The sequence below is a fragment of the Mobula hypostoma genome, chromosome 14 (assembly GCF_963921235.1).
Source record: "Mobula hypostoma chromosome 14, sMobHyp1.1, whole genome shotgun sequence".
Taxonomy (NCBI): domain Eukaryota; kingdom Metazoa; phylum Chordata; class Chondrichthyes; order Myliobatiformes; family Myliobatidae; genus Mobula; species Mobula hypostoma.
In genome coordinates, this window is record NC_086110.1 from 79,891,003 (window position 1) to 79,903,609 (window position 12,607).

At 43.7% G+C, this 12,607-nt stretch overlaps 1 protein-coding gene across 1 annotated transcript in view; it reads right to left on the reverse strand.

The window, feature by feature from the left end:
• Positions 1-12,607, reverse strand: part of tat (tyrosine aminotransferase) — a 127,560-nt gene that overhangs the window by 49,252 nt on the left and 65,701 nt on the right. Inside the window, exon 8 of the mRNA XM_063067299.1 lies at positions 2,733-2,885. Coding sequence (XP_062923369.1) covers positions 2,733-2,885 — 153 coding nt within the window. The remainder of the gene's footprint in view (positions 1-2,732; positions 2,886-12,607) is intronic.

Sequence of the window (12,607 nt, forward strand, 5' to 3'; positions counted from 1 at the left end):
CTCAGCCCAGTTTCGCATCCTATCAATATCCCGCTGTAACGTCTGACAGCCCTCCACACCATCCCCAACACCCCCAACCTTGGTGTCATCAGCAAATTTTCTAACCCATCCCTCCATTTCCTTATTCAGGTCATTTATAAAAATCACAAAGAGTAGGGGTCCCAGAACAGATCCCTGAGGCACACCAGGTCACCAATCTCCATGCAGAATATGACCCGTCTACAATCACTCTTTGCCTTCTGTGGGCAAGCCAGTTCTGGATCCACAACACACACAAAATGCTGGTGAATGCAGCAGGCCAGGCAGCATCTGTAAGAAGAGGTGCAGTCGACGTTTCAGGCTGAGTCCCTTCATCAGGACTAACTGAAAGAAGAGATAGTAAGAGATTAGAAAGTGGGAGGGGGAGGGGGAGATCCGAAATGATAGGCGAAGACAGGAGGGGGAGGGGGACGTCCGGTGCTCCCGGTGCGGCCTTCTATATATTGGCGAGACCCGACACAAACTGGGAGACCGTTTCGCTGAACACCTACGCTCTGTCCGCCAGAGAAAGCAGGATCTCCCAGTGGCCACAATTTTCACTTCCACGTCCCATTCCCATTCTGATATGTCCATCCACGGCCTCCTCTACTGTCAAGATGAAGCCACACTCAGGCTGGAGGAACAACACCTTATATTCCGTCTGAGTAGCCTCCAACTTGACGGCATGAACATTGACTTCTCTAACTTCCATTAATGCCTCTCCTCCCCTTCTTACCCCACCCATTATTTATTTATTATTTATTTATTATTTTTTACTTTTCCCCCTTTCTCTCTCTCTTTTTTCTCCTTCTGTCCCTCTCACTATATCTTCCTCTGATGACCCCCTCCCCTTTTCTTTCTTCCTAGGCCTCCCATGATCCTCTCCCTTCTCCAGCCTTGTATCTTCTTGCCAATCAACTTTCCAGCTCTTAGCTCCATCCCTCCCCCTCCTGTCTTCTCCTATCATTTTGGATCTCCCCCTCCCCCTCCCACTTTCAAATCTCCTACTATCTCTTCTTTCAGTTAGTCCTGACGAAGGGTCTCGGCCCAAAACGTCAACTGTACCTCTTCCTATAGATGCTGCCTGGCCTGCTGTATTCCACCAGCATTTTGTGTGTGTTGCTTGAATTTCCAGCGTCTGCAGATTTCCTTGTGTCTGGATCCACAAAGCAATGTTCCCTTGGATCCCATGCCTTCTTACCTTCTCAATAAGCCTTGCATGGGTACCTTAACAAATGCCTTGCTGAAATCCATATACACTACATCTACTGCTCTATCTTCATCATGTGTTTAGTCACATTCTCAAAAAATTCAGTCAGGCTCGTAAGGCACGACCTGCCCTTGACAAAGCCATGCTGACTATTCCTAATCATATAATGCCTCTCAAATGTTCATAAATCCTGCCTCTCAGGATCTTCTCCATCAACTTACCAACCACTGAAGTAAGACTCACATTTTCTTAAGTCGCCACTGGATTGTGAACGATCTTGATGCTGTGGGGCTTGAGCAGTTGAGCTGTCATTCCTGATATATTCTTGTAGGACAAGGTTACATGTTGAGCAATGTCTGCACAACTTTCTCTCCTTAGGAATCATCTCCTGATTGAAATTCAGGGAATTCCATGGGTAACCATCGTTCTGGAGCACTTTGAATAAGTGCTTCTCTTCCCTAGCCTAAAGTTCAGTGGTGCTCTCTTAAATAAGGTGCAAATGCAGTTTTTCTTGTGGCAGGTTAAGTAGTTGCTATGGTAGTTCAATACCAGGTCTGTGTGCATGTATCCTTCTGGTAGATAGATGTCTCTAATGTACTCTCTGTGGTGTACAGGATCAATTGTGGAGACTGCAACAAGAACTACATCAGTCAGACAGGATGTAAATGCTCAACAGATTTACAGGAACACAAACAGGTGGTATGTAGACATGATTCACTGTTACTGATCTCAGTACATGAAGATTAAGAAGCACACCACTTTAACTGGGACACCGTGGAGATTCTGGCACAGGCAAACACGAAGCACGCACAAGAATTTTTAGAAATGTGTTTCTCTTCTGATAACTCCATAAACAAACATATAGAAATTGACGCCATCTACGAACCCCTAACAGCCAAAGAAACACAAGCGAATAAAATTCGAAGATTGAGTAGTCATTCAGGACCGAGGCAGGTGAATGGGGTTGAGGTGCTATATAAACCTGAGCACCCTAGCCAGAAACATCAACAGCTACACATTAAGGATATCAACTTGACTGGTGAAGAAATGTTGCAAGCTAATTGCCAAACTTGGTGAACACTGCAACAACAAACATATACCATTCCTTCACCATTACTGAATTAAAATCCTGGAATTCCCTCCCTGATAGCACTGGAGGTAGACCTACATCTCAAGGATGCAGCAGTTCAAGAGGTAACTGAGGATGGGTGAAGACCACATCCCTTGAATAAATAATTATAAAAGGGCACTGTGCTGTTTCCCAGTTACGTCCTCCTGGCTCTACTCAATTGAAACAGAAATACTGAAGCAAGAGTAGGCCACTTGGCTCTTTTAACCTGCCCTGCTATTCAGTAACTGACCACTCCTTGAACTTGGCCAAATCTCTTTGCAGCCTGTGCATCCTCTTTGTAATTCACAAGTCCACCTAATTTTGTGCCCAAGGGTAACAAAAACATGTGAACTCTACCACCTCAGTCAGTTTTCCAATGAGTTTGAGTCTCACCTCTCTGCTCAAGATCTCATTCCGGTCATGTATGAGAATCCAACCCATTCGCCAGCCAGGTACAAGCCACCGTTTGGCCAGGCCCCCACAGGACAGAATGGGGACACTTTTGCTCAGAGAACCAAGGGTAATAAAATTGTATTCAGGAAAAACCTGTACAACAACAAAATCATATTTTAAGAAATATTTCATTTAGAGATCACTCACATTTACTGTATAAAATTATTCAATGGCAGTGCAGGGATCATGAGGAGTCAATATAAAATTGTGGATTAGAGTTGGGATGTTGCAGCTGTACAAAACATTTGTTAAACTGCACATGGAATATTGTGCACAGTTCTGGTCTCCATACTACAGAAAAGATGTAGTAGCAATAAAGAGACTGCAGAAGAGATTCACCAGGATGTTACCTGGAATGGAGAGCTGTAGTTACTAGGAGAGGTTGGAAGTCTAGGTTTATTCTCACTAGAACATAAGAGGATGAGGGTGACCTTATAGAGATTTATACAATTATAAAGGTATTAAATAAGATAGATGGTCAGAATCATTTTTCCAGGGCAGGAGAGTCTATAATGAGGGGTTAAGGATTAAGATTGAGTGAAGAGATTTAAATGGAATCTGTGGGGCAAGTGTTTTTCCTTCAACTCAAAGGGTGGTGATTATTTGGAATAAGCTGTCAGAGTAAGCAGAGACTGATATAATTACAATGCTTAAAAGGCACTTGGACTGGAATATGGCAAGGAAAGGTTGAGAGAGATACAGATCTAATGCAAGCAAGTGGAATTCATGGAGACAGGCATCAGAGTTGGCATGGACAGTGAGGTGAAAGAATCTGTATCAATATTGTACCTTTCTATGATTCCGTAAACCCAATCTGATCCATGTACAAACAATAAACTCAGAATACACCAAGATGCTGACAATATAACAACAACTATCAAGCAGTGATCAGTGGCAATTGAAGCATAATCTGTGATTGACACAATGGTGTAAATATCAGAAATAAAAACAAAATGTTGTTAAAACTGAGTAGGTCAGGCAGCATCTGTTGAAAGAGAAACAATTAAGGCTTCAGGTTGAATAAATCCAAACAACATATCAATTGTCTAACTCTTCCAAGAATATTGTCTTATCTATACCTTTGGGTCTGAAAGAGAGTGCTCGAAAACAAAAGGCTTCTTAAAGAATATGAGAGCTTGATCACTGACAAATTCAAGGCAGAGGTGGAAGGAAGTTCTGCAACTTGTCTCCTATAAGAACATCAGAAATAAAGCCAATGTAGGCCATGTAACCTCTCAAAACCTGCTCTATCTTTCAATGTGTTCACTTTTAAGAGTCTGATCTGATCTTAGCTTCAACTTCACTCTCATTTCTGTTGCCCATAGCCCCTGAAACCCCTAATATTCAAAAAATGATATCACTATTTGACATGATCAGATTTAATACTCAGAGGGCAAAGCAAAATTTAAAAGTTTTCAACTGTTTTGATTGCTTTCTATCATGGCATATGATTAATTAACCTCTTACTTGGAGTACTGTGCTCAGTTCTGGCCACCTCACTACAGGAAGGATGTGGAAAGATAGAAAGGGTGCAGAGGAGATTTACAAGGATGTTGCCTGGATTGGGGAGCATGCCTTATGAAGACAGGTTGAGTGAACTTGGCCTTTTCTCCTTGGAGCGATGGAGGATGAGAGGTGACCTGAAAGACGTGTTTAAGATGATGAGAGGCATTGACTGTGTGGATAGTCAGAGGCTTTTTCCCAGGGCTGAAATGGCTGCCACAAGAGAGCACAAGTTTAAGGTGCTTGGAGATAGGTACAGAGGAGATGTCAGGGGTAAGTTTTTTACGCAGAGAGTGGTGAGTGAGTGGAATGGGTTGCCAGCAATGGTGGTGGAGGCGGATATGATAGGGTCTTTTAAGAGACTCCTGGACAGATATATGGAGCTTAGAAAAATAGAGGGCTATGGGTAACCCTAGTAATTTCTAAGGTAGGGATATGTTCGGCACAACTTTGTGGGCCGAAGGGCCTGTATTGTGCTGTAGATTTTCTATGTTTCTAATAAGGCAAGAGAGGCATCTTACTGGCAGAGTTTGAAAATGTATAAAATATTTGCAGCAGATGACTCCATCCATGAATGTTGACAGGTCACAGTCATTGAGCTGGAGTGAGGAGAAAATGGTTGAACATTTATACAGCAATATAAGACTTCAGTTGGGGTACTGTGTTCAGTTTTGGCCACCTCATTACAAGAAGGATGTGGATGCTAAAGGGAGAGTGCTGAGGAGATTTATAAGGATGTTGCCTGGATTGGCGAGCATGCCTTATAGGAATAGGTTGAGTGAACTTGGCCTTTTAGACCATAGACTATAAGATATAGAAGCAGAAGTAGGCCCATCGAGTCTGCTCCGCCATTCAATCATGGGCTGATCCAATTCTTCCAGTCATCCCCACTCCCCTGCCTTCTCCCAATACCCTTTGATGCCCTGGCTAATCAAGAACCTACATATCTCTGCCTTAAAAGCACCCAATGCCTTGTCCTACACAGGCACTCATGGCAACATATTCCACCCTCTGACTAAAGTAATTTCTCTGTATCTCAGTTCCAAAAGGACGTCCTTCAATCCTGAAGTCGTGCCCTCTTGTCCTAGAATCCCCTACCATGGGAAATAATTTTGCCATATCTAATCTGTTCAGGCCTTTCAACATTCAGAATGTTTCTATGAGATTCCGCCCCCCCCCCCACCTCATTCTCCTGAACTCCAGGGAATACAGCCCAAGAGCTGCCAGACGTTCCTCATATGGTAACCCTTTCATTCCTGGAATCATTCTCGTGAATCTTCTCTGAACCCTCTCCAATGTCAGAATATCCTTTCTAACAATAAGGAGCCCAAAACTGCACACAATACTCCAAGTGTGGTCTTATGAGTGCCTTTTAGAGCCTTAACATCACATCCCTCCTCTTAATTTCCATACCTCTAGAAATGAATGCCAACATTGTATTCGCCTGAAATTATATATACACTGGAATTTAAAAGGATGAGAGGGGAAACTGATTGAAACATATAAGATTATTAAGGGCTTGGACATGCTAGAGGCAGAAAACATGTTCCTGATGTTGGGGGAGTCCAGAACCAGAGGCCACAATTTGAGAATAAGGGGTAGGCCATTTAGAACGGAGTTGAGGATAAACTTTTTCACCCAGAGAGTTGAGGATTTGTGGAATGCTCTGCCTCAGAAGGCAGAGGAGGCCAATTCTCTGGATGCTTTCAAGAAAGAGTTAGATAGAGCTCTTAATGATAGCTGAGTCAAGGGATATGGGGAGAAGGCAGAAAAAGGGTACTGATTGTGGATGATCAGCCATGATCACAGTGAATGGTGGTGCTGGCTCGAAGGGCCAAATGGCCTACTCCTGCACCTATTGTCTATTGTCTATTGTCTATTGCCTTCTTCACAACCAACTCAACCTGGAGGTTAACCTTTACGGTATCTTGCACAAGGACTCCCATTGCATCTCTGCATTCTGAATCCTCTCCCCATCTAAATAATAGTCTGCCCATTTATTTCTTCCACCAAAGTGCATGACCATACACTTCCCAACATCGTATTTCATTTGCCACTCCTTTGCCCATTCCGCTAAATTATCTAAGTCTCTCTGCAGTCTCTCTGTTTCCTCAACACTACCTGCTCCTCCACCTATCTTTGTATCATCAGCAAATTTAGCCATAAATCCATTAATACCGTAGTCCAAATCATTGACATACATCATGAAAAGCAGCGGTCCCAACACCGACCCCTGTGGAACTCCACTGGTAACCAGTAGCCAGCCAGAATAGGATCCCTTTATTCTCACTCTCTGTTTTCTGCCAACCAGCCAATGCTCCACCCATGCTAGTAACTTCCCTGTAATTCCATGGGCTCTTACCTTGCTAAGCAGCCTCATGTGTGGCACCTTGTCAAACACCTTCTGAAAATCCAAGTATAACATGTCTACTGCATCTCCTTTGTCCACCCTGCTTGCAATTTCCTCAAAGAAAGGCGGGATTTTCCTTTCAGAATACCATGCTGGCTTTGGCCTATCTTGTCATGTGCCTCCAGGTACTCCATAATCTCATCCTTGACAATAGATTCCAACAACTTCCCAACCACTGATGTCAGGCTAACAGGTCTATAGTTTCCTTTCTGCTGCCTCCCAACCTCTGAATAGTGGAGTAACATTTGCAATTTTCCAGTCATCTGGTACAATGCCAGAATCAATCGATTCTTGAAAGATCATTGTTAATGCTTCCGCAATCTCTCCAGCTACTTCCTTCAGAACCCAATCAGGATTGATATTCAATCAGGTCCAGGAGATTTATCCACCTGCAGACCATTAAGCTTCCTGAGCACCTTCTCAGTCCTAATTTTCACTGCACAAACTTCACTTCCCTGACATTCTTGAATATCCGGTATACTGCAGACGTCTTCCACTGTGAAGACTGATGCAAAATATACATTCAGTTCCTCTGCCATCTCTGCATCTCTCATTACAATATCTCCAGTGTCATTTTCTATTGGTCCTATATCTATCCTCGACTCTCTTTTACTCTTTATATACTTAAAAAAGCTTTTAGTATCTTCTTTGATATTAGTCGCCAGCTTAATCTCATAATTCACCTTTTCCTTCTGAATGACCTTCTTAGTTTCCTTCTGCAAGTTTTTAAAAGCTCCTCAATCCTCTATCTTCCCACTAGCTCTGGCTTCCTTGTCTTTTCTCCTTGGAGGATGAGAGGTGACCTGATAGAGGTGTATAAGATGATGAGAGGCATTGATCGTGTGGATAGTCAGAGGCTTTTTCCCAGGACTGAAGTGGCTAACATGAGGGGGCATAGTTTTAAGGTGCTTGGAAGCAGGTACCAGGGGGATGTCAGGGTTAAATTTTTCACACAGAGAGTGGTGGATGCATGGAATACATTGCCAGCGAAGGTAGTAGAGGCGAATACAATAGGGTCTTTTAAGAGACTTGTAGATAGGTACACGGAGCTTAGAAAAATAGAGGGCTATGCAGTAGGGAAATTCTAAGCAGCTTCTAGAGTGGGTTACATGGTCGGCACAACATGTTAGGGGTGTTATACTTGTGTTAAGTAGAATAGTGCAGAGACCATATCTGGATTTTGTATATATTTGGTGTCCTTAATAAAGAAACATTTTCCCTTTCAGGAGAGCTCTTAGCCTTCATATGTGGCTTCGCTACCAAGCCCAGCAGAACCATTTCTACTGACAGGAGAAGGGGCAAAGGCGGGTTACTGGTGCCTTAAAACCAGTCGCTTCAGGCAGATGGGGATCATCAACTGTGGTTGGCAGCTCATCTAGGAGACCTCAAACCTCTGCTGCCTTGCGGCTATACCCACTCATGGGGAAGGCTTCAGGAATAAACCCAGAGAGAAAAATCCGCAGCTGGAGTCCCTAAGACAGGTGCATGGATGTGAGAATCCTGGAAATCTTCCAGTCCCCCAGACAGCCACATCTGCACCAGGTGTGCCGAGATGCATCTCCTGAAAGATTGTGTTAAGGATCTGGGGAGCTGCGGCTTGATGACCTACAGCTTATTAGAAGACAGAGAGGAGCTACAGGGAGTTAGTCACTCCAAGGCTGCAGAAGTTAGATAAGTGGGTTATGGTCAGGGAAGTGAGGAAAAGAGATCAGATAATAGAGAGCACCCCTGTAGCCATCCCCCTCAGTAATCGTTATCTCGTTTTGGATGCGGTTGAAGGGGATGACCTGCCAGAGGATGACCATGGCAATCGGGTCTCTGGCACTGAGCCTGGTTCCATGGTGCAGAAGAGAAAGAGGACATGAGGAATGCAGTAGCCATAGGGGATTCCATAGTCAGGGAAACAGACAGGAGGCTCTGTCAGCCTGATACAGATACCTGCATGGTGTGTTGCCTCCCAGGTGCCAGAGTACAGGATGTCTCGGATCAGGTGCAGAGTATTCTGAAGGGAGAATGTGAACAGCCAGAAGTCTTGGTACATGTCGGTACCAATGCTATAAGTGAAAAAGGGAGGAGGTCCTGAAGAGAAAATTCAGGGAGTTAGGTAGGAAGCTGAAAGGCAGGACCTCTCGAGTGGTAATCTCAGGATTGCTGCCTGTGCCACATGCTTGCAAGTGCAAGAATAGCATGTTCAGGCATATTAATGTGTGGCTGAGACACTGGTGTAGGGGACAGGGATTCAGATTCCTGGATCATTGGGGCCTCTTCTGGGGGAGGTATAGCCTATACAAAAAGGATGTGTTACACCTGAACCCAAAGGGGTCCAATATCTTAGTGGGCACATTTAATAGAGCTGTTAGGGAGGGTTTAAACTAATTTGGCAGGGGGACGGGAACCAGAGTAATAGGGCTGAGGAAGGGGAAAACAGAAATAAATCAAAGGTAGCGTGCAACAGAGATTATAGAAAGAACAGGCAGGAGATGAGGCTTAATCAGAGCTAGTGGCATGAGTTACAGGGCGATGGAGGCACGGTGCAGTTAAAACTGAAAGCAACAAATGCTGGTCTGAGAGTGTTGAATTTGAATGCACGCAGCATAAGGAATGAAATGGATGATCTTGAAATTCAGCTGCAGATTGGCAAATATGACTTTGTGGCCATCTCTGAAACTTGGCTAAAGAATGGCTGCCATTGGGAACTGAACGTCCAAGGATATACGGTATATTGGAAAGATAGGTTAGTAGGCAGAGGGGGTAATGTGGCTCTGTGTTTAAGAAATAATATTAAATCATTGGAAAGAGATGACATAGGATCGGAAGGTGTAGAGTCTATGGGTTGAGTTAAGAAATGGCAATGGTAAAAGGACCCTAATGGCAGTTGTATACAGGCCTCCAAACAGCAGCCAGGATGTGGATTACAAATTACAGCAGGCAGTAGAAAAGGTGTGTCAGAAAGGCAATGTCATGATAATCGTTAGGGATTTTAACATGAAAGTGGATTGGGGAAATCCGGGTCAGTACTGGACCTTAAGGGAGAGAATTTTAGAATGTCTAAGGGATGGCTTTTTAGAACAGCTTGTTGTTGAGCCCACTAGGGGATCGGCTGTGCTGGATTGAGTGTTGTGCAATGATCCAGAAGTGATAAGAGAGCTTAAGGTTAAGGAACCCTTAGGAAACAATGATCACAATATGATCAAGTTCACATTGAAAATTGAAAAGGAAAAAATAAAATCCAATGTGTTGGTATTTCGGTGGAATAAAGGAAATTACAATGGCTCAAGAGGGGAATTGGTCAAAGTTGACTGGAAAGGGACATTTGCAGGAAAGGCAGCAGAGCAGCAATGGCTGGAGTTTCTATGAAAAATGAGGGAAGTACAAGACAGATATATTCCAAATAAGAAATAATGTTCAAAGGGAAGAAGTACACTACCGTGGCTGACAAGTGAAGTCAGAGCCAAAGTAAAAGCAAAAGAGACAGCATACAAGGAAGCCAGAGCTAGTGGGAAGATAGAGGATTGGGGAGCTTTTAAAAACTTGCAGAAGGAAACTAAGAAGGTCATTCAGAAGGAAAAGATGAATAATGAGAGGAAGCTGGCGACTAATATCAAAGAAGATACTAAAAGCTTTTTTAAGTATATGAAAGGTAAAAGAGAGTCGAGGATAGATATAGGACCAATAGAAAATGACACTGGAGATATTGTAATGAGAGATGCAGAAATGGCAGAGGAACTGAATGCATATTTGCATCAGTCTTCACAGTGGAAGACGTCTGCAGTATGCTGCACATTTAAGAGTGTCAAGTTTGTGCAGTGAAAATTACGACAGACAAGGTGCTCAGGAAGCTAAATGGTCTGAGGGTGGATAAATCTCCTGGACCTGATGGAATACAACCTCAGGTTCTGAAGGAAGTAGCTGGCGAGATTGCGAAGGCATTAACGATGATCTTTCAAGAATAGACAGATTCTGGCATTGTACCAGATGACTGGAAAATTGCAAATGTTACTCTGCTATTTAAGATGGTGGGAGGCAGCAGAAAGGAAACTATAGACTTGTTAGCCAGAAATCAGTAGTTGGGAAGTTGTTGGAATCGATTGTTAAGGATGAGATTACGGAGTACCTGGAGGCACATGACAAGATAGTCCAAAGTCAGCATGGTATTCTGAAAGGAAAATCCTGCCTGACAAACCTACTGCAATTCTTTGAGGAAATTACAAGCAGGGTAGACAAAGGAGATGCAGTAGACGTGGTGTACTTGGATTTTCAGAAGGCGTTTGACAAGGTGCCGCACATGAGGCTGCTTAGCAAGATAAGAGCCCATGGAATTACAGGGAAGTTACTAGCATGCGTGGAGCATTGGTGGGTGGGTAGAAAACAGAAAGTGGGAATAAAAGGATCCTATTCTGGAAGGATCCTATTCTGGCTGGCTGCCGATTACCAGTGGATTTCCACAGGGGTCGGTGTTAGGACCACTGCTTTTTATGATGTATGTCAATGATTTGGACTGTGGTATTAATGGATTTGTGGCTACATTTGCCAAAGATACGTGGATGAGTGGGTAGTGTTGAGGAAACAGAGATCGTGCAGAGAGACTTAGATAGTTTAGGGGAATAAGCAAAAATGTGGCAAATGAAATACAATGTAGGAAACTGTATAGTCATGCACTTTAGTGGAAGAAATAAACAGGCAGACTATTATTTAGCTGGGGAGAGAATTCAAAATGCAGAGATGTAAAGGGACTTGGGAGTCCTTGTGCAAGTTATCCTAAAGGTTAACCTCTAGGTTGAGTCGGTTGTGAAGGAGGCGAATGCAATGTTGGCATTCATTGCTAGATGTTTCGGAAATAAGAGCAGGGATGTGATGTTGAGACTCTATGAGACCACACTTGGAGTATTGTGTGCAGTTTTGGGTTCCTTATTTTAGAAAGGATATGCTGACATTGGAGAGGCTTCAGAGAAGATTCACAAGAATGATCCCAGGAATGAAAGGGTTACCGTATGAAGAACGTCTGGCAGCACTTGGACTGTATTCCCTGGGGTTCAGGAAAATGAGGCGGGAATCCTATAGAAACATTCCGAATATTAAAAGGCCTGAACAGATTAGATATGGCAAAATTATTTCCCGTGGTAGGGGATTCAAGGACAAAAGGGCATGACTTCAGGATTGAAGGACATCCTTTTGGAACTGAGATGCGGAGAAATTACTTTAGTCAGACGGTGATAAATCTGTGGAATTTGTTGCTACGAGCAGCTGTGGAGGCCAAGTCATTGGGCGTATTTAAGGCAGAGATAGATAGATTCTTGATTAGCCAGGGCATCAAAGGGTATGGGGTGAAAGCAGGGGAGTGGGGATGACTGGAAGAATTAGATCAGCCCATGATTGAATGACAGAGCAGACGCGATGGGCCGAATGGCCTACTTCTGCCCCTGTATCTTATGGTCTTATGGCAGTCCTAAGTTGAGTTCAATGTAGACTGGCATCAGCTGCAGGTGTCTCTGCCGTTCCTTTGAGATCATCAGATGCATAGAAAGAGGGAGCTTGCTATATGGGCAACAACTTGCTCTCCATATCACAGTGCCCTGGTTCGCGTATCTAGACAGCTAGGATGCAACATCCACGTTTGACCTTGACTGACGGAGGCCTCATATCCTCTTTTAATTAAACTCTCATCTTCAAGATGCAGTGCTTCAAGAAGGCAGTATCTATCACTAAAGCCCCTCACCATCTGGGATATGCCCTCTTTGAGATACAGGAGCCAGAAAACTAACACAATATTAGACCATAAGACCATAAGACAAAGGAACAGAAGTCAGCCATTCGGCCCATCGAGTCCACTTCTCCATTTTATCATGAGCTGATACATTCTCCCATTGAGTCCTACTCCCCCGCCTTCTAACCATAACCTTTG